Source organism: Nanorana parkeri, unplaced genomic scaffold, assembly GCF_000935625.1.
Source record: "Nanorana parkeri isolate BGI_ZX_2015 unplaced genomic scaffold, ASM93562v1 scaffold12, whole genome shotgun sequence".
In the NCBI taxonomy this organism is placed as follows: Eukaryota; Metazoa; Chordata; class Amphibia; order Anura; family Dicroglossidae; genus Nanorana; species Nanorana parkeri.
In genome coordinates this window covers 4,521,084-4,548,967 of record NW_017306280.1, presented here as the reverse complement: position 1 = coordinate 4,548,967, position 27,884 = coordinate 4,521,084, and the positions used below count along the sequence as shown (strand labels likewise).

Sequence of the window (27,884 nt, the reverse complement as noted above, 5' to 3'; positions counted from 1 at the left end):
GGGTACAGCTGGCTCTGCCTCTAGATAGGCAGAGCCAGCAGTCACTCACGCAGCTGGGCGGATCCAGACATAATTGTCGGGATCCGCTTCAGCTGCGGTGTCTCAGTATACCGCGAGCAGTAGCTGGCGGTATACTGAGCTTAGGGTGACGGGAGGACGCTAGTTTGTGTCCTCCCGTTACCCTAAGGAGAACTATGGGGAAAAGCCCTAACCCCATAGTTCTCCTTTAAGGACTTCTATTGAATTGTGGGAGCTGGATTTATTCCTTGATCAGACTTGTTTAAAGCTTAAAGCAGACCTCCACTCCCCAGGTCCACTGTACTCCCTGCAAATCCCCCCTTCTGCAATATAACATTTCGATTAATTACTTTTTTTATTTCCCTTTTTTAACATTTTGGCAGGCCCAGCACCACACCACCATTCTTGCCTGCAGGGGTGACATGTCCTTGCTTCCACATCTTCCTGGGATATGCATGTGACACATCCCAACAAGATGTAGCAGCAGGTTCACACAAGACTCCTGCAGCAGGAACCTACAGATTCCTGACGCAAGAATTCCAGGTGTCCCTGTTCAGATGTGGCCCCTGTACCCAACGAAGTTACACATGCAATCGTATATGGTATGATTTCCTGCATTTTGGAATAGATGACTGTCACTGGATGCATCTATCCTGCATCCAGAGACAGTTATCTATCCCAAACCCCAGGTAATCATATAATATATGATTAGATGTGGACTGCTGCTAACAGACGTGCCCGCTGTCAGTAGGGTTGCCACCTGTCCAGGATTCACCCGGACAGTCCGGGTTTTGAATGCTCTGTCCAGGTTTCATGGCACCTGAGACCCGGACACATGATGTCAGGTAGACAGGGGCAACCAAAATTAAGATAGGGGCTACTGGCCCCCCACTGAAAATAGTCTTGACTGTGATATTTACATATGAATGGGTGGCGCTATTTACATATAAATAAGCCGTGACTCATTCTCCCCCCAAAAAATTCTGTGCGTTGCTAGAGTGTTCGGGTTTCGCTGAAAGAAAAGGTGGCAACCCTAGCTGTCACCCTGTTATTTACTTAATGGATACAGCGGCAGCATCTGAACGGGGACAACTGGCATCCTGCCGCAGGAATCCCAAATCACCCTGTGTGAATGGGGCCCAACAGCGGCCGGTGGGTAAGCCTGGTTGCATGTAATGGGAACCCAGAAGAGACAGCCTGCACATGAATGTTAATTGTGCCTAAGCAGTACCCTGAACATTGTATATTTCCTCCCGGAAAAATATCTAAGATGTTGCTCATGCATTGGAACCATTGCAGCCAAAAACATAGCCAGGCAGCTAGCATTGCCAACATCAGTTCAGCAGTGCTAACCTTTTCATTTGCCTTATAACAGGTCCCCTTTAACATCTGCTGTTGGAACAACTGTGGCAGGATATGGTGATATTTGCACATCAGCTACTGTGAGAGACACAGGAGGAGGGCTGAGTTTTAATGTCTATTTTTGCTCTCAACATTTGATTATTGAGCTTTAATTGGCACCAAAATAGAACCAGTGGCAGACCCATCCAGCCAGCAAAGCTCTCGGTGACGTCATCACGGAGCGACCCGGAAACTGCTCCACGTGTGTGTCACAGGAGGAGACAGATGCTGCAGCAGTCGCATCGCTGACTAGTGTTAGCATCCCTCATCAATATAGCATTGTATTAAAGGGACTGGACGTGTACACAGGTAATTAGAGACCCCTGATCTTCTCATAGTCCCAGTCTACCCCCCTCTTCTCCCTAAACAGGTCAGAGAAGAGGGAGATTGTCCACATTAGTGATGCATTAAGATTATTTTACCTGATTCATACTTGAGTGTTATTAGAAATTCAAAAGCTTTAGATCACTGAACTGTTGTGGCTGCATATAATTATAACAATGCCTAGCTGAGGAATTGGGTAACCATTAACATTTGTTATATATAATTGTACAGAGAGGTGCTATTTCTAGCAGAACAGAGATCAGTCAAAACTTTTTTTTGTTGCAACCCCAGTCGGGTTTTTTGCTTCATGTGACCCTGCTGGGAATTGAATATTAAAGTGACATTAAAGGATACCCCCCCATGCTAGTGTAAGAACTTACCTTAAATTATGCCTCTTAATCCAATCATCTTCTTCTTTCCTGTAGTTTTCAGGAGTCCTTCTAGTGCTGGTGCCGATCTCCGATCAGGCACTGACTTTTCTCTCTTCCTGGCACTTCATGTCCAGCGGAGTCTGTGCATGTGCACGCTGCCTCCATTGACTTACATTGTGTCTCTCCTCGTCTCGCGGCCGAAGATCTGTACTGCGCATGCGGCCGCTCGAGATTTTTCAGATCTTCGGACGGGAGCGTGCGGCAGAGACGCAGGTAAGTTTAAACCTTTTTTGTAACTTTTTTTTATTCATATTTTTGCATATATCTACTGCTTGCTAGCATTAGATATATGCAAGGGTTTCAATATCCTTTCACTCTCACTGTTTGTCCTGTTGTCCATTGTTACTGGACAGAAAGTGATGAGAATTCCAGAATTTCACAGTTACCACCGGAACTGGAAGTTGGGGGGCACTGGGAGAACCTGTTCCAGTGAAAATTACATTGGGAAGATTTCATCTTGCTTCCTGTTGTGTCTTCAGGACAGGGGGTGAAGGGAAATCTTTCCAATAGCACATGAGCTACAGAAAAAATGGGTAAACCTTACTGTATCCGAAACTACAGTTGTCCAATTCAATCCATGGCTGATCTGCTGGCACCACCCAGTTTGACAAAGCCAATTTTTAAAATGTTTTTTTAATTAACTGTTGTTTGAAGAAGCCTGGCCAAACAGTGACTGCAACCAATGGACAAAAGTCACTATTCAGGTATCCGGACAGCCGCAGCCACTGCCTTAGAATACAATATCTGCCAGAGGAGGGAAACCGCATGGATAGGGGAGTCCGGTGTATTTTACTTGTTCAGCTCACGGGGCTGAATGTAAAAAAAGTGTGAAGTGTATGGCAAGCGTAAAACACGTTTTCAATTTCGATCCATTATAAATTGTCTGAACAAGTGTATCACATATCATAAGAATGTCACATTGCGTTTGTCATTCTTCTAGAGGGTTCCATCTGAATCATGTGAATACACCATGTTGAGCAGCAAGGTCAGTCGTTATAATAGTGAGCCAGTAGGTCTGCATTCATGCTGTTTGCGCTTATTGTTTGTTAATGGGCACAGCTGTCCTCCCTTTATTTGGTGTTTGGTACAGATGTATGGCTGTTTATATAATCAGTTTTTTTATTGAGAAAGATTTTACCTTCTACTGAGAAATATTTTTGAAGTGAAACAAAATATTTTGAACCAGAAACAAAAATGGAATTTCCAGTGTAAAGAGCAGTTTATAGTCTGGCTATGGTTATTGTACTATGTAGTCTGGCTATGGTTATTGTACTATGTAGTCTGGCTATGTACTTTAAGCTTACCGCTTAAAGTACATGTTACAAATGTTGATGCGCTGCAGTGGTGGTAATTAGGAATGGCACCTTCAAATCCAAATCACATGTGTGCTGCAATGCATGGTGTCCTGTGGGTTTACGCTGCAATAAAATGCAGCCTGCCCCATTGTCACTTGTTTCATTTTTGAACGGGCTGTTAAACTCAACGTGCATCAACATGTGGTGATCAGCTAACAGCATTGTGGTGGAAATGGGCCCTTAAAGCCTTTTTATTATGCTGTAATGTGTATTATTGTTTGAACAATTTTTGATCGTTTGGAGGGTATTCTATTTTAAATAGCAATCCAACTACTCCAAGACAGAGAGGCCTTTTACATTTAAAGGATAAGTGCACTTATTCGTTTTACCCCCTTAGTTTGCTACTACCAGTAATGAACACCCCTCAGACCCTGTTCATTACCGGTAGTATCGCTTTAGACTTTGTTTTTTGCTCTGCCTCGCCAGAGCCGGTTCAGCCCATCCCCTCCACTGTCTATCCCTCCAATCAGAACTGGCGCAGGGGGGAATCCTTGTGGGGAGCGGTTCAGAATTCAAATTCTAGCCCAATAATGTTACGTTTAAGAATCGGATTTACGTACCTCTTTATTGTGATAACTTCTCATTACTAATTTTTTTTCTTTTGGTATAGGTCACACGGCATGAGTTTTGTGGAATACAAAGAGCAAATAGAAGATGGTGACACAGCCATTGTCTTTCTGGGACATGACTCCATGTTCCCAGTGACTATCAAACATGGAAGCCAGACACAGACTAAATATGGGGTCATCAGACACTCCACCGACCTTATTGGAAAGAAGTTTGGCTCCAAGGTGACCTGCAGCAAAGGAGGATGGGTGTACATTCTGTATCCAACCCCAGAGCTCTGGACCATGAACCTGCCTCATCGAACTCAAATCCTTTATTCTACTGACATCTCGATGATCACAATGATGTTGGAACTAAAGCCGGGCTCGGTCGTCTGTGAGTCAGGTAATTGTGTTTTATTACAAGTACATTTAGAAAGGTTATTCCATCCGTTCCATTACAACTGTATTTCTGAACTGGTACACAGGCTAATAGGCAATTCTAAGCCGTCCTGGGAAATTAATGCCTGTCCTTTTATATAGTGTAGGAGTGAATAAAAAAAGGCATTCAACCTTATCCCAAACAATTGATAATGCTTATAAAAGGGTCAGTCAGGTCAATCTGATTTGGACCGTTTTAGGTTGAATCATCTGCTGGCTTATATTTCAAACTCTGCCAACCCCTCCATGGGACTTCCCCCTAAAATGGAATTGAACTTTGAAAGCTCTTTTCAAAAATAGCAGGCAGAGGACAATGGAAGAGTCACCAGTAGGGATTGGCCGAGAAGCCAGGATGCTGATAAGCCGGCTTCCCAGCCAATCAGCATGGAGCCTGCCAAACAGCATGGAGGCGGCTTCTCAAACAATCAAGAAGCTGGGCGGCAGGTAATGACACGCCGCCTGGCTTCCTGATAGCCAGGGCAATGCTAGCGGAAGTATCGGTACTCGGTATCGGTGAGTACCGAAATATAAATATCGATACTCGCACAAATGCTCCGATACCGGAACTTCCGGTCAAAGGGAGATTTCTTGTGACTGGCATTGCCGTGAGGGAACATGGAGCCGGTTTCCTGGTCAATCCGGGAGCCGGGCGCTTGACTTCCTGATTGGCTGGGAAGCTGGCTCCATGCTGTTTGGCCGGCTCCATGCTGATTGGCTGGGAAGCTGGCTTCTCAGCCAATCAGCAGCGAGCCGGCCAAACTGCTTGGAGCCGGCTTCCTGGCCAATAAGGAAGTCGGGCGATGGGTAACAACCTGGCTTCCTGATTGGTCGGGAAGCCGGCTCAATGCTGATTGGCTGGGAAGCTGGCTTCCTGAGCAATCAAGAAGCCGGGCGGTGGGTAATGGTGATATAAATATCGGTACTCGATACTGAAAAACCGGTATCGGTGCATCCCTAGTCACCAGTATTGCCTACAGGCCTTCCTGTAGCTGATGTTTTCCCCATTGCTGACTTGCCATGGCTTTTTCTGCACTGTCTCTGTGTAGAGGAGGCCATCATGGTGAAGGCAGAGTTTTTGCCTTCAAAAATAAAGTTAAAAAAATAAAACAATGGCAACAACTCAGTGTGTACCCTGAAAAATGTACTAATCTGGTCCGGAAAATGGTGTGAACCTGCCCTTAAGGCGCATTGGTGACCTGGCTCCTGAGATTTGTCCGGTCCTGAATTATACTATTGGATGGATGTGCAAGTGTTGTGGACCTGTGACCTGAAATTAATAAACTCTGATAAGATGTGCCCTGAGCGTCTGCACAGGTTCTCATGAACATGCAGCAGCTCCTACAAGCTGCTGTCACTCAATGGGAGAGGAGGATCCAAACAGTATTGTCGGGATCATTTATCAGCACAGAGCTTAATCCCCGACTACAGTATATTGCACTGAATTTTAAGCTTATGGTGCATTTTTATTCACAGAAGTACATTGCAAAATATATTCCTGCATCATAAGGAAACTACAAATGCAAAAAAAGGTGTACCCCATAGTTCTCCTCTAAGTCCCCTCATGCCTGTAATGTTGCAATTTATTGGCTGCATCCTTCTGGTTTTAAGTTGTTGGAACAGAACCGTGTTCTTTAAAATTTGCAGACAAGTGCACTTCGATCTGAACCTTTTTAAAAAATTTTATTTAGATTTGTAGATCCCTTTTTTTAGGGTCGTGAAATATGCCGATCTCCTTCTCGCATGTCCCTCAGTCTCCGTGCTCTGTACCATAATGCACCTCTGCACATTTCATTTTGATAATGGCCTGCCGCTCGCAAGCCTCTTGGTAAGCCGGTGTTCAGAAAGCTTAGTCAGTACATGTGATCTGTGCTCGGCTGGAGGTCACAGATGGTATCTCAGCAGCAGCAAAATAACATTTTCGGTGGAAATTCAGCGCCTGCTTTGCTCCTTCAGCCGGTGCTTAACTCTTAACCCGCGAGCTGCTGGAGCAGACCACAACATGCCGCCACGCTGGCTGCTTCGATTGATACCAAGTCATAGCCATTAATATTTGTGAAGGCTTTGTCAGTCACGTCAATGTCAAGGCTCTGTGTGGAAAATTCCACTAGTCAGCAAATCTGTAAATTAGAATTAGTGCATTGATTTTTACCCACGCTGTGGAGTGAATTATTGGAGTTCTGCCTCTCTGGGTCCTTCGATCTGCAGGGTTAAAACACAAAACGGTTTGCACAGTGAAGATCAGTAAAGCGGAACTCTAGCTAAGACTCCCTTTTATTTTTAGTTCTTGTACTATAAAACTAGTGCTCGTTTTAAAGCAGAATGGAAATGAAATGTATACAATGTTGCCAAACTGTGTTTTGTGTGATTACCAAGAGCTGGTTTAGGGGACCATCCAGGAAGTGAAGAAATCTCCCCAGTGAGTCACATGCATCAGTGTGTAGAACAAGATGGAAAACCGCTATGCATTTTAAAGCTGGGGTAGAGCTGGGTTAAAGAACTATGAGGTGAGTGCTTTTCACTCACCTCATAGTTCTAGCTGACCTGTGACAATGAGACTGTCACAGGTCGGCTCAGTAGATCGGGAGGTGAGGGAACATATACCGGCGTTCGCTCACCTCTCGATCCTGTAACGGCTCTCTGCCGTGACAGGGGAGGGGCTGGATTCCCCTCTCCCCGCTCCGATCCGCCAGCGCTGACTGGCGGAGCGGACGGGGGTGGGGGCGGTTTACAGCTGGCTCTGCCTCTAGATAGGCAGAGCCAGCTGTCACTCACGCAGCTGGGCGGATCTCGACATCGATGTCGGGATCCGCTCCAGCTGCGGCATCTCAGTATACCGCGAGCTCTAGCTTGCGGTATACTGAGCTTAGGGTAATGGGAGGACGCTAGTTTGTGTCCTCCCATTACCATAAGGAGAACTATGGGGAAAAGCCCTAACCCCATAGTTCTCCTTTTAACCAACAGCAGTGAAACCCTTTTAAACAGTATATAAAAAGCGGTTTTATTGCTTTCCTTCAGAGATCTTCCTATCAATTTCTAGACAATTGACCACCCAGGAAGTGAGTATTGCTGTAAATTATATACAGCAATGTGTAGAACAAGATGGAAAAACCTTGTGCATTTAAAGCTAATCTCACGGCACAAAAACGTTTATTGCAATATATTCCTTAATAGCCACAAAAGAATACAAATCCACGTTGTGGGCACCGAATGCTTTTTATATACACAGTTATAACCTTGTAAATGTAGCAGTGACCTCATCACTGTGCTGCACATAGCCTGTATAGAGATCAGACTGTTGGAGGGTCCCAGCAGGCTCCATTGACTACTACCTCACCAAGATTTCAAGTAAGAATAAACATGACTCTTGTATTTAGACAATATTGGGTTATCCATGGATCTTTCAGTTTAAATCGTCTGAATACCTTCCAGGTGCATCAAAACCAAAAAATTTTCAAAATCTTAGTTTTGTTTTCTTTAGAAAGCATCTAGCAGAAAGGTCTGTCCCCTGCCATTGTGCTGCAGGGTAGGACCCTTGCTTTCTGTGTGGAAGCAGTGATCTTTCTGCTGAGGTCAGACACGCCCCCTGTTGAGTCAGACCTACAGTCCTCCAATCAGCCAAGCTCATGCTTCCTACTGTTTGGAGAGCTCTACCTCTGACTTAGTGGGGGGTTTGACCTCTGCAGCGATGACCCCACCTTGCCTACAACTGTGCACGTTTCCCTTAGCCTTCTGGTGTAAGATGTCATGAGTCTTATGAGACCGCACAGTTCTGCAATGCTCTAGGCCAGCGCCTTGTGTCAATCTCGCATTGTTCTGAGAACAAAGGATTAACTGTTAGTCTGGCCTGTGTGCGTACAGGCCTTTCAGACAGTTCTGGCTGTACAATCTGTTTGTTTATTCTGTAAACAAACCTTTCAGATCTTTTGCTTTATCCATCAATATTTATTGATTAATTTCTCCCATGGCCGTCCCAAAGAAAACAAGAGTTTGCAGGCCTGAAATTGTGGTCAATATACAGTAAATAATACATTCCTGAAAATGAATAAAGTGGGAGTTATATGGTTTCATGCCACCATCCCCTGGAGTGTCATTTAAGTCCTATCCTCCTTTTCTGAAGACCGTTAAAGCTCCACTCCAGCCAAAGCTGTGTTTTTGTTAAGTTTTGTAGAGGGAGAGAGGTTTTTAAAGTGAGCGAACACATACCGGCGTTCGCTCACCTCTCGATCCTGTCACCGCTCTCTGCCGTGACAGGAGAGGGGCTGGATTCCCCCCTCCCCGCTCCGATCCGCCAGCGCTGACTGGCGGATCGGACGGGGGAGGGGGCGGGTACAGCTGGCTCTGCCTCTAGATAGGCAGAGCCAGCTGTCACTCACGTAGCTGGGCGGATCTCGACATCGATGTCGGGATCCGCTGCGGCGTCTCAGTATACCGCGAGCTGTAGCTCGCGGTATACTGAGCTTAGGGTAACGGAAGGACGCTATGGGGAAAATCCCTGACCCCATAGTTCTCCTTTTAATGTATGATTTGTTATATATTAGGGATGCACCAGTACAATTTTTCCAGCCCAAGTACTGATACTTGTCCTCACAGATACCAATTACTGGTACTTTTGTTGTTTGTCATGTGACAGTTTTTCTAAAACAAAACAGACGAATGATTTTAGGACAGTGGTGGCGTGCCAGAGCCGGGGTCCCAGATGCAACTGCTGCAATCCTGGTAGTTCTCGTGAAAATACCAGTTATTGGCACTGGTATCTGAGCATCCCTATTTTAAAGCTTGTATGTTTCTCTATACAGTGATTTCCCCTCATTTCTAGTTCTGACACCCATTAGGAAGTGGGAGAAAATCTCTCCAATGGAGGCACAAACAGCATTTTAAACTTGACAGAGGATATAGCCCCTTCCCCCACACTATCCAATGCAAAGCTTTTGCACTGTGTTGTTAAAAGGTGTTGCATTGTGCAGTTTTAATATGGTTTCTCTTGACCTCTTTTCAAGAAACCAGATGGGTAAAAAAAAAAAATACAACTGGCTCCTACCTTTTTTACATGCTTTTTTTGTCACTGGCAGCACGTTTTTACATTCCCATTGATTTGTACAGGTAGAAAAGTAGTTCTGATGCAGAACAATGCTTGAGTGCCAAAGCCATAAAGTGTGCCAGAGGCTGGCCAGAGAGGACCTCTTTCGCAGCCTATGGCTACTATAATCCTATGGCCTATGGCTACTACAATCCTTAGAAGATCTAGAACTTCCAAATCAGTGGTCACCGACGTACTGTTTAACCCACTGTCATTCTTTTTTAGGTACTGGAAGTGGCTCGCTTTCCCATGCCATAATTCGTACAGTGGCACCCACGGGTCACTTGTACACTGTGGAGTTCCACCAGCAGAGAGCTGAGAAGGCAACCGAGGAGTTCAGTCAGCACAAAGTGGATCATCTGGTAACCGTGAAGAATCAGGATGTGTGTAAGAACGGTTTTGGAGTATCTCATGTTGCAGATGCTGTGTTCCTGGATATACCATCACCCTGGGAGGCCATCGGTCATGCAAAAGATGCTTTAAAGATTGAAGGTATGATGAATAAATTAGGCATTTGTAGGTGGTTTTATCATACCAACCAGTCATGTGTTTGCCTTCTTTGTCTGAGAAAAACATAAACTGCCTTGATATAGACACATCTTAATTATGTTTCTGTGGTCAAATCATTATTTTAACATTTTGGTAGCGTGAGCATACCCATGGCTGTGTTAGGAAATATTCTAAAAGTCCCTTTTGATGGAGTGGGAAAGGCGTTGACAGACCCGATTGCTGTCCACATTGGAGAGACCCCTGTCCAGTGAACAGGATGTGGATTGATATAGTAGCACAACACTTTTTTTTTAGTAGGTTGGAAAATGTTAGAACCTTGGTTAGATTTTTATTGCCATTTCTAATTTTCTGTCCTGGTGACACTTGTTTCCCTCACATCTCGTCCTGGTGTCACAGGAAACAATGAAGATACACAGAAAGCAATCCAAACCCCTGCAGGTTCTATTAATTCCCAGCTGTGTCCAAGAGGAACCAATAAATACTTTTTTGAAGAGTCGGGGTTTGGTAATGGCGACAGTTAAAGTACATTTGAAGTATCCTATTTTTTCTTTTATAGTCCTGTACTGACTTTTATGCTATAATTTTTAAGGCATTTTCTCTTGGAATACCTTAAAATAACCATTTCACTTCCTGGCACTTTACCCATTCTGGTGCTATGTGATGGCAGCCATGCAGGTTTGGTGCTTCGGATGAGAGGGGCATGTCTGACTGGGCCTGTTAGATTATACAATGCACTAGGCAGTGTGATCAAACTCTGGTGCCCATTGGACTGTATGGTCATATTTAGACCCATTGTGCAACTGCTATAGCAGTAAAGTGTAAGTAGGACAATGAAAAAGGATAGGTTGTTGGAGCATGGTCTAGTACAGTGGTTCTCAACCTGTGTAACCTCAGTACCCACATTTGTCCTCGGTCATTATGTCGCGACCCAAGTTCCACTGCAATGGAAGGCACGGCAGTGTGGGCTGCTGTGCTGTGACGAAGCTCCGTCCATATGTGCATTGCTTGTACAGCTCCCAAGCATGCCCTGTAGAGGTGCTGGGAGCCAGAATGTGATGTAACTCCAGTCCAGGCACCTCTACAGGACATGTGAGGGAGCAGTAAGCAATGCACGTATGGATGGAGCTCCCTCGCGGCCATACCCCCACACCACCTCAAGCTGACACTCCACAAAGGGCAGCATATTTTGAATGGCTGCTTGGTGTAAGAATGGACAGCGCTGCGCTAGGGGAGGCAGAGGAGTCTATCACCTAGAAAAGTGGAAGGCATGCGGCGACCCACTTTTGGGTCACGACCCACCAGTTGAGAACCAAGGGTCTAGTATGAGTTTAATTGGACTTTTAAAGCCTATCTCTGGGTAAAAAAAAAAAAAGCTACCCTGGCACTTTACTTGGCTGATCCCTGCTTCCCCAGCAGTGGGCACTTACCTCTCTCCCTCCACTCCAACTCAAGAACTGTCCCTCAGTGTCATCACGTATAATGCACGAGTATGAGCTCTGCAATAGACATGATGACACCAGTGACATCCGACCACTGGAGTGTAGAGGGAAAGTGCCTCTGCACGCTGCTCTTAAGTAAAAGTTATTTTACAAAGGTCCCCTAGACGAAGATGAACAGTTAACGATTGCAGAGCAGTGGTAGCCCCAGTGCAAGGGTAGTGTTTTTGGGGTTTTTTTTTCCCCCTAACTGGAAATGGGCTTTAAGCTTAATGTGCCATTTGCAATGTTTGCTCTTTCCCTATTATGAGCTCTGTAATGGTGCAGGAAGATGGCAACAGAATCTAGTTATATTTTCCCCTACATTTTTAAGCCAGTTCCAAATAAACACTAGCAGAAATATGGGCATGGCCAGGACCACCCCTGCGATGAGGCAAGTTGAAATTTTCATCTCAAATTGTGCCATCTAGGAACACCATGAGAGAGGCTGGTTTCCTACCACTCAACTGCTTCCCTCTACTATGCACACTGAGGAAATGGTGCACATATAAAGCGTTTTCATCCCGGTGGGGTGCCTGCTGTAGCTGCAGGAGCATGTGTTGAGTGGTTTTGGCTAAAACCAGTAGGCAGCTTCTCGGTGCCAACACAGGCATAATAAAGGTTCTGCCAGAATATCTCCTTTTTCACAGATGCAAAACCGCCTCACCATTTTCTGTTGGGTACAGCTGGCTCTGCCTCTAGATAGGCAGAGCCAGCTGTCACTCACGTAGCTGGGCGGATCTCGACATCGATGTCGGGATCCGCTGCGGCGTCTCAGTATACCGCGAGCTGTAGCTCGCGGTATACTGAGCTTAGGGTAACGGAAGGACGCTATGGGGAAAATCCCTGACCCCATAGTTCTCCTTTTAATGTATGATTTGTTATATATTAGGGATGCACCAGTACAATTTTTCCAGCCCAAGTACTGATACTTGTCCTCACAGATACCAATTACTGGTACTTTTGTTGTTTGTCATGTGACAGTTTTTCTAAAACAAAACAGACGAATGATTTTAGGACAGTGGTGGCGTGCCAGAGCCGGGGTCCCAGATGCAACTGCTGCAATCCTGGTAGTTCTCGTGAAAATACCAGTTATTGGCACTGGTATCTGAGCATCCCTATTTTAAAGCTTGTATGTTTCTCTATACAGTGATTTCCCCTCATTTCTAGTTCTGACACCCATTAGGAAGTGGGAGAAAATCTCTCCAATGGAGGCACAAACAGCATTTTAAACTTGACAGAGGATATAGCCCCTTCCCCCACACTATCCAATGCAAAGCTTTTGCACTGTGTTGTTAAAAGGTGTTGCATTGTGCAGTTTTAATATGGTTTCTCTTGACCTCTTTTCAAGAAACCAGATGGGTAAAAAAAAAAAATACAACTGGCTCCTACCTTTTTTACATGCTTTTTTTGTCACTGGCAGCACGTTTTTACATTCCCATTGATTTGTACAGGTAGAAAAGTAGTTCTGATGCAGAACAATGCTTGAGTGCCAAAGCCATAAAGTGTGCCAGAGGCTGGCCAGAGAGGACCTCTTTCGCAGCCTATGGCTACTATAATCCTATGGCCTATGGCTACTACAATCCTTAGAAGATCTAGAACTTCCAAATCAGTGGTCACCGACGTACTGTTTAACCCACTGTCATTCTTTTTTAGGTACTGGAAGTGGCTCGCTTTCCCATGCCATAATTCGTACAGTGGCACCCACGGGTCACTTGTACACTGTGGAGTTCCACCAGCAGAGAGCTGAGAAGGCAACCGAGGAGTTCAGTCAGCACAAAGTGGATCATCTGGTAACCGTGAAGAATCAGGATGTGTGTAAGAACGGTTTTGGAGTATCTCATGTTGCAGATGCTGTGTTCCTGGATATACCATCACCCTGGGAGGCCATCGGTCATGCAAAAGATGCTTTAAAGATTGAAGGTATGATGAATAAATTAGGCATTTGTAGGTGGTTTTATCATACCAACCAGTCATGTGTTTGCCTTCTTTGTCTGAGAAAAACATAAACTGCCTTGATATAGACACATCTTAATTATGTTTCTGTGGTCAAATCATTATTTTAACATTTTGGTAGCGTGAGCATACCCATGGCTGTGTTAGGAAATATTCTAAAAGTCCCTTTTGATGGAGTGGGAAAGGCGTTGACAGACCCGATTGCTGTCCACATTGGAGAGACCCCTGTCCAGTGAACAGGATGTGGATTGATATAGTAGCACAACACTTTTTTTTTAGTAGGTTGGAAAATGTTAGAACCTTGGTTAGATTTTTATTGCCATTTCTAATTTTCTGTCCTGGTGACACTTGTTTCCCTCACATCTCGTCCTGGTGTCACAGGAAACAATGAAGATACACAGAAAGCAATCCAAACCCCTGCAGGTTCTATTAATTCCCAGCTGTGTCCAAGAGGAACCAATAAATACTTTTTTGAAGAGTCGGGGTTTGGTAATGGCGACAGTTAAAGTACATTTGAAGTATCCTATTTTTTCTTTTATAGTCCTGTACTGACTTTTATGCTATAATTTTTAAGGCATTTTCTCTTGGAATACCTTAAAATAACCATTTCACTTCCTGGCACTTTACCCATTCTGGTGCTATGTGATGGCAGCCATGCAGGTTTGGTGCTTCGGATGAGAGGGGCATGTCTGACTGGGCCTGTTAGATTATACAATGCACTAGGCAGTGTGATCAAACTCTGGTGCCCATTGGACTGTATGGTCATATTTAGACCCATTGTGCAACTGCTATAGCAGTAAAGTGTAAGTAGGACAATGAAAAAGGATAGGTTGTTGGAGCATGGTCTAGTACAGTGGTTCTCAACCTGTGTAACCTCAGTACCCACATTTGTCCTCGGTCATTATGTCGCGACCCAAGTTCCACTGCAATGGAAGGCACGGCAGTGTGGGCTGCTGTGCTGTGACGAAGCTCCGTCCATATGTGCATTGCTTGTACAGCTCCCAAGCATGCCCTGTAGAGGTGCTGGGAGCCAGAATGTGATGTAACTCCAGTCCAGGCACCTCTACAGGACATGTGAGGGAGCAGTAAGCAATGCACGTATGGATGGAGCTCCCTCGCGGCCATACCCCCACACCACCTCAAGCTGACACTCCACAAAGGGCAGCATATTTTGAATGGCTGCTTGGTGTAAGAATGGACAGCGCTGCGCTAGGGGAGGCAGAGGAGTCTATCACCTAGAAAAGTGGAAGGCATGCGGCGACCCACTTTTGGGTCACGACCCACCAGTTGAGAACCAAGGGTCTAGTATGAGTTTAATTGGACTTTTAAAGCCTATCTCTGGGTAAAAAAAAAAAAAGCTACCCTGGCACTTTACTTGGCTGATCCCTGCTTCCCCAGCAGTGGGCACTTACCTCTCTCCCTCCACTCCAACTCAAGAACTGTCCCTCAGTGTCATCACGTATAATGCACGAGTATGAGCTCTGCAATAGACATGATGACACCAGTGACATCCGACCACTGGAGTGTAGAGGGAAAGTGCCTCTGCACGCTGCTCTTAAGTAAAAGTTATTTTACAAAGGTCCCCTAGACGAAGATGAACAGTTAACGATTGCAGAGCAGTGGTAGCCCCAGTGCAAGGGTAGTGTTTTTGGGGTTTTTTTTTCCCCCTAACTGGAAATGGGCTTTAAGCTTAATGTGCCATTTGCAATGTTTGCTCTTTCCCTATTATGAGCTCTGTAATGGTGCAGGAAGATGGCAACAGAATCTAGTTATATTTTCCCCTACATTTTTAAGCCAGTTCCAAATAAACACTAGCAGAAATATGGGCATGGCCAGGACCACCCCTGCGATGAGGCAAGTTGAAATTTTCATCTCAAATTGTGCCATCTAGGAACACCATGAGAGAGGCTGGTTTCCTACCACTCAACTGCTTCCCTCTACTATGCACACTGAGGAAATGGTGCACATATAAAGCGTTTTCATCCCGGTGGGGTGCCTGCTGTAGCTGCAGGAGCATGTGTTGAGTGGTTTTGGCTAAAACCAGTAGGCAGCTTCTCGGTGCCAACACAGGCATAATAAAGGTTCTGCCAGAATATCTCCTTTTTCACAGATGCAAAACCGCCTCACCATTTTCTGTTTACCTCTAAATTCCTCATTTCATGCACAGTGGTGTTTTATTTGAAACAATAAGTGCCTGAAATTAATCTGCATTGGGGCCTGACTCACAGTAATCTAATGTTTTCTCTTAATGGATTCTGTCTGGTGGAAATGAAAGTAGATTTTAACATAGCTGGAAATGGCTCTTATGGAGAAAAATCAGATTATGTCTCAGGGATTCGTGAAATTGCTCACAGATTAGAGATTTGTAATATGTTGCATTTCTTTAACCTTGAATAGGCTGCGCCTGACAGAAGGTGACCCAGTGCTGGTTCTCCTTTGTAAAAGTGCCTGTGTTTCCTGTAGCAAGTATTGACATCCCGTGTGTCATTGCTGCAGTGGAGGTTTGAAAATGAAAGGAAGAATGTTATTGTTTATGGGGAAATAGACTATTTGGTGCCAAGAGGCACCAGTGAGTGTCATTTTTAAGGAATATACCATAACATAGAGCTGCAAGCTGTAATGCGTCAGCCTATCAGAACTGATTTTACTGTTTATGATGAACAAATGGCCAATCAAATCTGAATTTTGGATACTCCCGTTCTTGCTGCCACTAAACACATAAAACATTTGCATGCTTCTCACAAGCCTCTTATGTACCCATCCAAACTGGCCATTCTACCAACACCACAAAAAAATAATAATTGGCAGTTGTTTATGATGCACAATGCTATAGCAAACTAAATGTAATTTAGTTAGTGTGTACATGTACTTTCTATTCTCTTAAAGGAAATCTCCACTATCCTAACTAATTTTAAACATATTAGACTAGACAGATCCTGTGTGTACAGAATACTGAATTATATTTAGATCATTTGATGATCGATCTCTTGGGCATTTTATTACATTTCCTGGCGAATGTGGCTTGACTTTACCTAGTTAACCTTTTCACCCGCAATAAATATAAACATGAAGGCCTTCCCAAACAATCCAATCTCCTGATCTTTCAAATTAAAAGGAACCGTATACATTGTGTGGCATAAAAAAAAAAAAAAAAGCAGCCTATAAGGAAGCATGTAGATACAGAAGTGATAGCTGATATTAAAACGCAGCAGCTAATCAGGTCAACTGCCTACGTGAATATACTGAATGATCAGGTTTTTTCCATTAATGGATTTTTCTTCTTCCTTGATGGCACGGCCATATTCCAAGAAAACAATGCCAGGATTCATCGGGCTCAAATTGGAAAGAGTGGTTTAGGGAGCATGAGACATCATTTTCACACATGGATTGGCCACCACAGAGTCCAGACCTTAGCCCCATTGAGAATCTTTGGGATGTGTTGGAGAAGACTTTAAGCAGTGGTCTGACTCTCCCATCATCACTACAAGATCTTGGGAAAATTGATGCACCTCTGGACTTAAATGTTATGACATTGCATAAGCTTATCATAATGATGCCACATCGAATGTGTGACGTAATCAAAGCTAAACGCGGTCCAACGAAATGTTGATGTGTGTGACCTTTTTTGTCCAGGCGGTGTATTTTTTCATGTGGAAGTAGACCTGGACTTAAGTAAAGATCCAAGCTCCCTCCCGTTATGGACGACAATCTCATGTTTAGTTTATTAATTTGTATTGAGATTGTAGTCCATCACAGGAGCGAGCTTGGAGCAGTGACTACTTTACAACACACACGGGGACCATGGGGAACAAAAGTAGCCGCCCTCCAGGAGGGACAGTGTTGGCACCAATTCAGAGGTGATTTGAGGAAGAATTGGGAAGAATGCTACCCTTAGAGCAGCGCTGGACAAATCCCAAGAGCCATGCAGCTAGTGCTTCTTAAAAATTATTGCTGCCACCTACATTTTTAGGTTTTCTCTAATAATTGTCAATGGAGCTGACTCCTTAAAACAAATCCTGTAGGCTCCTGGATTAGATCCTGAGCTCTATATTATTTTGTCCACCCCTGCCTTGGAGACAGCTAAAAACATAATTGGCTCTGCCCAAGTCACTGGCTCTGCCCAATGACGTTGGCCCCAGAAATATGCAAGCACCATCACCTGTGATGTCATCCCACCACTGCTGAAGGAACCCCTAGAAAGCTCTGAAGCAACCAAGGGGTCAGTGGAACCCTGGTTGAGGAACATTGTATAGGCATTCAGGATGGGGAAAAGAATAGAATAAACATGCTTATATTTGTATGCGATTTGAAACTGAATTGGTAGACGGGATTGGGTATTAATGGCCCTCCAGCTGTGTTGGTACTTCAGATTCTTGCATTTCCTGCCAGCCAGTTCAGGAGCTTTCCCCAAATACAAATGTGATTTTATAATCCATTAATAGGATATATTAAAGCAATAAACTTCTGTTTAAAGCTAAACCCCAAGGCAGATCTAAAAGAGACAAATTAATTGAGCTTGCTAATAATTAATGGATCATTAAATACAATTTTAAAGCTGCAAGTGTAAATAACTGAATTTGATTTGGTAACTGCCTCTAACGGTACTATAGTAGAACTCAGACTTGGGGAGGGAGAAGCAGCACAAGGAGCCACTTCTTCCCCTTGAAAGATCACATAATCAGAGGAGCTGTGGGATTTTTACTAGAGTTCCCTGAATAAAAGCTAACGGGCCCAGCCCACTAGATTCCACCAATACATTAAAAAAAAACATTTCTTTGGGTGGACTAATATTCAAAAATAGGAAAGAACTGATGCATTAAAGAATCGGGAATATATATACAGTAAACGAAATCCTGGATACAATTAAAATTTAATGGTTGAGAAAAAATATATTGAAAACGGCTAACATGCTTTGTGGGCTCAGATCTACCCCTTCTTCAGGGCTTTAAGACACATACAAAAATTATAGTAAAGTATAAATTTGCATTGATTTATAAATGAATGAATGAATATGCATATAGCTCAAAATGAAACAAATCGTCATTGTAGTCATAAATTCATGTAAATATTGATAGATTATGTTCAATTATAAAGCATAGAGCTCCATAGACGACATAATGGGTGCAGATTTTATTAGAGATGGTAGAGGTGTTTATTCTCAAAACTTAAAATAAAAATTATGGAGTTAAATAAAAATAGAGCCCCCCATAATATGCCATTCAAATCATATTCACGGCATGTTTCGGTGGCATATTTTGTAAGTTTTTGATAAAACAGTTTTGGTTCTATGGGTTTCTATGTCCCATAACTGGCCATAATTTATCAGCATTTACAGTTTACAATTTTTCTTAAACAAAATTCTTCCATCCTGCTCCTTCGACTTCATCACTACGGTCGAAATCGATCATCAATTTGACCCCATCAACTAACAAAGTCCTTACGTACAAAAGCTCTTCCGAAAATGTAAGCAGTGTATGGCCAGCTTTAGTCGGGTTGAAAAAAAGTCCATCAGGTTCAACCTATAGAGAAAAAAAAATAGAAAAACCAAACAGAACCCTATGCTCCAGTTCCAGAGGAATGCAAAAAAACCTATAAAGCATGGTTCAGTTTGTTCCACAAGGGGGAAAAAATCCTTCCTGATCCGTGGTACGGTGGAAACACCCAAAACGCTGAGGTGGACATGAACAGAGTAGGCGGTTATGGCAAAAGGATCTCACTGTGAGTGTATCCAAGACATAAGAAACCAGGGGCTGACTTGGCCCACCTAGGTCCACCGACAACTAAAATATTACGTGTAGACTTGCTGACCCTTTAAGTTGGGCTTTTTTTTTTGGAATTTTTTCAGACGACTTTCCTGTTATCTTATCGGCAGTCCATACATCTCTGCACAGTTTACAACCAGCTATTTGATCTTGCACTGCTGGGGTTCTGGGTTAATTTTCCACCAGGGATACTATCTTGATGGACCTAAAGCGAAGTCTTCTTTTTTTTTTTTTTATTTGTTATATAAAATCAGTCTTACATATTCCCAGCTTGGCACCAGGGTATGTACAGGGAGTAGGCACTGCTGAAATGTGAAGGTGATAATCTTCTCGCCATCCTCCACTGGCTACCTGGGATGTTTATAATCCTTTACGCTGTGAAAATGAATAGGCTGTTTGACATTTTCATCACTTGCTCTGCTCCTGCGGTACGCACACAGCAGACATCTTGGTTGGTAGATTTCTCTACAGCTGCATATTTATTTATTTATTTTTCTTATTAAACCAAAGATAGAGTCTGCAGTACTCTGGCATTAGGAAAACATTGTTCCCCCTCTGTTAATCCTCACTCTTCGGAAGCCGCTGATGGCATTTTGTTCCTGTGTCCCCGTCTGGCATTGTGGAGCAGACGTACAGATACACCGCAACTGTCGTCTGATTTCATATTCACCCTCTTGGCGGCTTCTCCAAAGCTACTTGTCATGTTGAAATGATATCAGCCTGATGGGGCCAAATGTCAGAGCTGTCAGTCTGGTCCCGATTGCCATCGAGAGAACACGTGCTGGCGGCATAGAGGGGGCATTGATAACCTGCGGCAGTATCCCGCCAGCCAGTGCATTATTGTGAAGGTCGTGCTCTGGTATCTAGAGGGTTACTGATTTAGTTGGCAAGATAAAGGTCAAGTATGCAGATGAAATATTCAACGCTCAACATAATCCAATCTAATGCTGTGTGTTTTTTTTTTTTCTGGGGGGGTAATTTTACTTTTCGAAAGAACGGACTGGGCAGCTTGTAGCATCCAACCAGTTTCTTCCTTCCATCTCTAAACCTACAATAAAAAGAGGATTCGTAATCTTCTAAAATATTGCCACTTGCTTTATGTATCTTTCATCCCCCATTCATGCCTGAGCAGTTTGTCACGCGTTTCCCGAGGTGCAACAATGCTTATCATGAGGATTCTATTCAATGGTGCCTATACACACCTGAATGTTCTGATGCGGGTTTCCCTAAAGAGCGCCAATGCTCAACATGAAGAATCTTATTATATTCAGTGGTGCCCATTTATACTAGAGCACCATGGTACCACTTGTCACACACACAAAAATACATGTGTTTTTCTTCAGGAAGTAGTGGACTTTTTCACCCCCATAGACTTAAATGGGAGCACCTGGAAGCACACAACTGTTTTTCAGCTCACAAGCTGTCTCCTCTTCCTCCTCCGCGCTCTGATAACTGAAGAAACCACATAGGCAAACCAGATTCAAAGGCATTGAGGACAAAGGAAGTCAAATATGGCACTGCTTTCCATTGGCCAAAATAAAAAATGCCCGGAGATTGAGAACGCATGAAAAATATTTCAAAAGCATTTAAATACTTGCACAAAAAAGACTTCAAATTTGCCTAAAATGCTCACGTTTAAATGTGATTGGGGCTTATTGATGCTCCCGGATCAGTCCCTGTGCTTGTGTTGAAGTGTCACTCCTTTAGCGATGGTGTTTCTACTATTTCATTTTGCAACCTCCATCCATAATATAAAATGAAGTCAAATTTTAGCAGCAATTGAGGAGCCCCTTTGAATCAGTCATGGCAGATGTTCAGACCCTGGAACTCGAGCACGGAGATTTTACAACTGGAATCTCTGAGATATAAGACTGTAATGCTGGAATAATCAGATTTGGGTGTGCTGACCTTACAAAGTGTCATTTTATTGTCTGTGTCCCCAGGAGATTTCCATACATCCAGTGTCACTGACTGTAAGCATCGGAAGCAGAAATAAAAACCAATGGGCAGCTCAGTTGCTGCAAAAGTGCAGCACTGGAGGGTCCCTGTTTCAAATCCCGGTCAGGACGCTATCAGCAAGGAGCTTGCATGTTCTCCCTGTGCTATGGTGGGTTTCCTCCGGGCACTCTGGTTTCCTCCCACACTCCAATAACATGCTGGGAGGTTAATTGGCTCCTCTCTATATCGGCACTATATGACTTTATAATAGGGACCTTAGATTGTAATCTCCTCGAGGGCAGGGACTGATGTGACTGTGCAACTATGTAAAGCCCTGCGTAAATTGTTGGCGCCATATAAAGCCCTGTAATAATGGTAATTGTATTCTAGTTATAAACCCAAATTGAAAAAAAACAAAACACAGCAGCCTGCCTAATAAAACATAACAGTGTACACCATTTTTAAAATATAGTTTACATTGGGTTGAAAATACCTGTTGATCTACCGATGTCTTACTAGAAGTTTGTAAACTTACTTACTAAAGATGTCTATAGGATGTACTTCCGTGCACTGACACAATTTCACTCAGCCCTGTCAATATGCACTTCCTTGTGTCACCGCTCCAACTAAGCCTGCTATCTGAACTACAACTCCAACATCTGAACTCCCCACAATGTAACCTTATCATTGCTTTCTGGAAGCAATGCATGATGGGATATGTAGTCTAGAGTAATCGAGATTGCATCACATCAAGCAGCAGGGAAAGAGACGCAAAGCACACCGGGAATCCAGGAAGTTGATGAAAGTGATGGGCAGATGAAATGCAGCACTCGCTACATAAGTGAGGTTTTTTTTTCCACGTACGTTTTGATTGTATTATCAGAAACAATGCCAGTCTGTATTCCTATTACAGTGCTGATGTTATAACAGGAGAAGATATGCTGGGACTTTACAACTCCTTTACAGGAAGGTGTTTGTTTATTAATTGGCAGCCTCTGGGTTTACATGAGCTGTAACCTTTTCAATTAAATGTAGAGATTTAAAACCCCACGCGAGCACAGTGAGAACATGCAAACTCCTTACAGTGGGTGTCCTGACTGGGATTCAAACTGGGGATCCCCAGCGCTGCAAGGCTGCAAGTACAGTGGCTTAGTGGTTAGCACTTCTGCTTTGCATCCCTAGGGGTCCCGGTTAAAATCACGGCTCAGTCTGTTGGGTAAGTGGACGTAGCTGAGATATCCGTCATTGAGATGGATAAGAAGTCAATGTTTAATTCAGCCTGCTTGTATCTACCTAAAACTGAAATACCAATTCTAAGTGGACTGACCCTTTAAAAGGAAATGTTAAGTGTCCTTGTCATATACATAATTATAAGTGGAACAGATTCCATAAACATGTTCTAAAACAGGATTTCTTGTCTGCGGCCAGAGTCCATTAACCGAAAGTGTTCTGTATGAATGATTCAATCTCTCTTCACACTTACTGCAATTCTGAGAAGACAACAAGTCTATTGTACTGTGACAGTCAAATGGATCAGACACTTCCTACACATCCTTCTCGCATGCTAACCATGGAGGATCCAAGGAGCGTCTAATACAATGGCCTCTATTAAATCCCATTCACCATACTGTATGTTCACTTATTGTAAGTCAGGCTGTTGTGATTTTCTGTTTATGAATGGAAGCCGAAGTGTAAGCTAAAAGCTGAGCTCCAGACAGATATCAATTGATGCAACTCTGTACACATTAAAAGAGAACTCCGGGCAAATAAAAAAATATAGCTCCCTTCTATGCATTTCATCTGTGTATATAGCTATCTGCTTGTACAAATCCTGAACTGTTGGTAAAGATCTTTTCACACCAAAGATTTCCACTATTGCCTGAGAAATAGGATTATGTTCTGTTGTTCATTGCTCAAGCCCTGATGAGGTAGGGATTCCCAACCCCGAAACTTCTTGACACCATTTGTAAAGCCAATAAAGGGGTTTTTGTTTTTTTTAGACGCATGGGAGGATTACCTGGCTCTAGTTTTTAGCCAATGGATTTCTCATTGTGGGAGTCCCCTCCCTCCTGAAGAGGACCCCATTTTGACAAGAGTTGATGTAGTCAAGCTCTCTGGCCCAAATATTGCTGCTCTAGTGTGGACTATGACCTTCTCCATATAGAGAAAGGTCATGGTCCACCACCTCATCCACACTCACCCTAGGACTGTACTGGATGGCAGAGATTTGTAAATCGCAGGACTGGATGAACAGAAATACAAATCCTTAGGCTGATAAAACGGCTCTCGTCTATGTTTTTTTTAATATGTGTATTTAGGCGTTTGCCTGGAGTTCACCTTTTATATTAAATCAGGGGGAGCCCTGGCAGGTGCTCAGAGATTTAATGACGGAGAAAATCTGTGAAATTGTATTTTGTTAGTAAATAGTCATCACATGGCTGCAATTTTTTGTTTTTGGCTTGCTGTTAGACTTGAGCGTTTTTCTTTATTTGGGAGAACAGAACTGCGAATAAGCTGAACAGTCATTTCTTTGATTAAACCCGCCACACGTCTGCGGATTAGACTTTGATCAAAAGCTCACACTAATGTGAGCAGAATCCTCCCGCCCCGTATGTACAGTCCCTACCAGAGAATCATAATAATGGAAGAAATGTATCTTCCCGCAGAGCACGGATTATACTCCAGTATATATTATGTTTTACAACAGTGAGAGATAAGTTCTGACGCTTACTGTCCTGGAAATACAATTCTGCCTGTTGGCAATGCATTGTGGGCTTTTCAGTTCTTCAGCCCCAGGGTGGCTTTAAAGAGGACCTGTACTGGGGAAGCTGTGCCCAAAAGAGGCAGACAGAGGGCAGAGGACTAGTCACCAGTGTAGTCTGTGCCATCCCTTTTATATTTCCCATTACTGAGTTACCATGCCATGTTCTGCACTGTTCCCTTGTGTGGAGGTGGCCATCTTGGTAGAAGCTTCCTCATGTCTGAGATGACCCCTTAATGACTAGACATCTAATGACTGGTGGCGGAGTATACAGACAGCACACATCCTCAGCATAAATGCAGCAGAAGCACGGAGATTCTTGCATTGCGGCTCCTTAGGTACAGCTTCCTCTCCAGCAAGGAGAACATTGAGCAGCACAATAACGACACCTCTAAATGTCACTCCAAATCTCACTGAGATTAGCGGTCAGAGGGAGCAGTGGCTAAGATGATCTCGCACTGAAGATATGAGACAAGGTTGCTAAATTTAAACTTGTTCACGCTAGAGGTGAGGCGATTGAGAGGGGACATGATTTTGATGTACAAAATGTTTAGTGGAGATGGCAAAAATCAGCCATAAACTTTTTACTGTAAACTCCATAACGACTAGAGGCCACCACCTAAAACTGGTGGAGAAAAGATTTATTCACAAAGGGTGTAGGGGCTTCTTCTCAGAGTGGCTACATTTTGGAACTCTCTGCTAGGAGCAGTGGTATCGGCAGAGAGTATTGATTCATTCAAAAACAATTGGATACCTTCCTCAGGGGCCACAACATACAGGAGAACAGGTACCCTTAAAAACCAAGACCCCATAGAGACTCGTATACCCACATGCACGCACTACACACACACATGCACATAAAGGTTGGACTCGTAGACCTGTCTCTTTATGCAACCTTAAATACAATGTAATTATGTAAGATATACAGCTTCCAGGCACAGGAAGTCCATTGCTTTTTTATCGGGGAAAACTCAAGACTAAAATAAGTCTAAGCGTGGTTCTGGTTCTACCGGTTCCATATAACATAGCGAACATTATTTATTGCTCTCTTGATCTTTGTTCTTTTCTGTCACACACATTCTTTTCAGAGATGTCACAAGAACATGTAGTGAAAGATTACCCCAGTGTCACGGACTGACATAAAAACACCTGGCATACATTTTAGGCCACCCCCACTCTCTTTTCAAAAATGGAAAAAAAAAAGATTTTTATGATAATTTGGGATCCTTGGATTCAATACACCCATCCAACCCTGCCTCAGGAGAGCTTGACAGCCATCTGACCGATCGGGCTCCTTGGGGGTTGCCTTGCGACGGCATCCGGCACTACACCCCACTCCCTCCTCCTCATTCCTTCTCTCTGGAGCTCTTTTCCTGTCGTACTACTTCTCTTCATCTGTCTCTTCCTTTTGATATGGCTGTTTTGTATAGCCCAGGAGCCGTGACCATAGGCTTACAATCGATCAGCGATAGATGTTTCTACACATTAATCTGGCTCTTGCACTACTTTTCCATAATGAATGGCACAATTTGTTCTCCGATTTGAGCTGGTATGTCCTCTCTCTCCTTTATGTATGTTTATTACCTGGATCATGCGATCCCTACCTGCTCGCTATCTGTGACGCACATTTTATATCTGATTGTACTTATTTACGTCTGGAAAATTTTCAATAAAATCTTTGTGAATGATAAAAAAGGTTTAGCTGGAGTCAGGTTTTATCCCTTTCACTGCCAGAGCCAACCACTACCGGACCAAAGATCAGGTGAGTATATCTGCTTTATTTATTTGAGCCCCCTAGACAAAACAAGCACTTAACCCTTGCAGTGCATGGGTTGTCCCACTGCAAGTTTTTGGTGTTTTCTTTCCCCCCTAGAGTTCCTTAAGTGCCTTCATTTGGCCAGACATTTTCAAACCCTGTACAGCAGAGCTCAGATGGGGAGAAGAAGAAGCAGCACAAGGAGCTGTTAGTCCTGCCATTGTTTGTGGTTAAAAGAAGCATGCTGGTAAGAAGAGAGGGCTGAGAGATGAGCTCATCAACCCTCTGCTTCTCTTTTCACTGTCCAGTCACAGGTTGGGGTTGGGGAAGGGAACACTCAATGTTACTTAACTGCAGCAATGCTGCCAGAGACATTTTTGGCATAGTTTTTTTTTTTTTTTTTTTGGTGAACTGGCCAATTACAGTCAAATGAGAAACCTTTGTCTCTGGGCAACCCTTGGCCAACCAATCCCGAAGGAGAAGGACATTAGTTTTAGTATCCAATAGTATTTGCCCATTACAGAGATATTTTGGTACCCAGTCCCTTTTAATGAGGATATGCTTTGAAAAGATAAATTACTTTTCCTGCCAGGCAAATGAAGGTCATACTTTTGGAAATCTGAACGTAGTTTGTGCCTTGAATGTCCCTACTTTCTCATTAGCTGGCACTAGATGTATTTGGCTGATTAGTTCTCATTACTCCTGCCTGCGTTTTGTGAATTTTACCATTTTATTCCAGTCCTGCTTCGGTTTTCAGTTGTGTTCAGCGGCTGAAATATCTATTTCCCGGTCGCTTTTGTATAAAATTGTAATTACCAGTCGCTGTATGGGTTGAATATTTATTACAATGTAGCTTGGGAGATGCAGCCACAGACGCATGTTATATCTTCCGGATGTGTTGCCACAATGCATGCAGCGGTATTGCGACCAGGAATCTGTATACAGTAAGGCATGAGGGCAAACATGGTGAGAAATTGATTTAGGGTTTACATACACTTGATGTGATTTAAATTCTAAAACAATGTGAAAGTCCTCCAAGTAATTATTGGAACTAATGCCATTAATGGAACTTTTTTATTTTTCAGGTGGTAGAGTGTGCTCCTTCTCCCCATGCATTGAGCAAGTACAGAGAACCTCTCTAGCCCTGGTGGAACATGGCTTCACAGAGATCAACACCCTGGAAATCCTCCTGCGTGTTTATGATGTGAGAGGCATCAGTCTTCCAATCCCAGATTTCGGGACGCCTGCCGAGGAGAAAGGAGAACGTTCAGACGCCGATAAGTCCAAACGGTTCCCCGCTTCCCAGCCAGGCATGGCACATTTTAAAAGCGGCGTATCGCCCAGAGAAATGGTGGGTCACACCGGGTACCTGACCTTTGCCACCAAGAGTTTATTTTAGGATTTTCCCTTTTTGTAGCATTGAGCTTGTGCACATCTGTGTGGAGAAAGCTCCATATATAGCCAGACTCGGCTGAAGAATGCATTTATGTAAACACATTCACTCTGAATGGCAGAGACTGAACCGAAAACGTTACAGTACGCATCAGCAGCTCTGCCAGGGAATGAAGACAAATCGTCTTGCTGCAGCCATTCTTTTTTACACTGTGTATAAAAAATAAACATTTCTTTCTTCTTTTTCTTTTTAATTATGTCGGCTTGGTTCTAACATTGGGCTAAGCCCTTTAAAGATTATGATAATCTGCTACCTCTGAGACTGTCATGCTGTAGAGAGTTTGAAAGTGCTTCATCATGCTGTCTTTTACTGCACTGCAGAAAACTGCTGCACTGCACTATTCGGCTCTTGTACATTGCTGAGAGATGTCACACGTTGTGCTGTAGTGGTCTCTGTGTGACTATAGGCAGAGATGGTGTGCAAAATGGAAATTAAGTAAACTTGTAGTGATAACAATATTATCAACCAATGCCTGCTCAGAATAGGAGGCATGTATGGTGGCGTTGCATACCATTTCCGGGTATATGCCATAACAGAATTTTTTTCTGATGATTTTTATAATTCCTTCGATCAATACATAAAAAAGAATAATAGACCAACAGTGGTCTACAACAAGACACAATACAATTTAGGCCTTGTTCACACCAAAAGCGTGTGCGTTCCAGGGCGGTAGCTGCTGGA

At 43.5% G+C, this 27,884-nt stretch overlaps 2 protein-coding genes across 3 annotated transcripts in view; one reads left to right on the top strand and one right to left on the bottom strand.

The window, feature by feature from the left end:
- CKB (creatine kinase B) overlaps positions 1-1,481 on the bottom strand; it is a 31,399-nt gene extending 29,918 nt beyond the window's left edge. For both annotated transcript variants that reach the window (XM_018556612.1, XM_018556604.1), the window contains exon 1: positions 1,470-1,481. The gene's annotated coding sequence lies outside the window, so the exon portion shown is untranslated. The remainder of the gene's footprint in view (positions 1-1,469) is intronic.
- Positions 1,482-1,649: 168 nt separating this feature from the next.
- TRMT61A (tRNA methyltransferase 61A) lies at positions 1,650-27,342 on the top strand. The gene is made up of 4 exons (XM_018556227.1): positions 1,650-1,728; positions 4,140-4,480; positions 9,818-10,084; positions 26,836-27,342. Exons 2-4 carry the CDS (start codon positions 4,150-4,152, stop codon positions 27,147-27,149), a joined length of 912 nt encoding a protein of 303 aa, XP_018411729.1. The 5' UTR covers positions 1,650-1,728; positions 4,140-4,149; the 3' UTR covers positions 27,150-27,342.
- Positions 27,343-27,884: the final 542 nt, after the last annotated feature.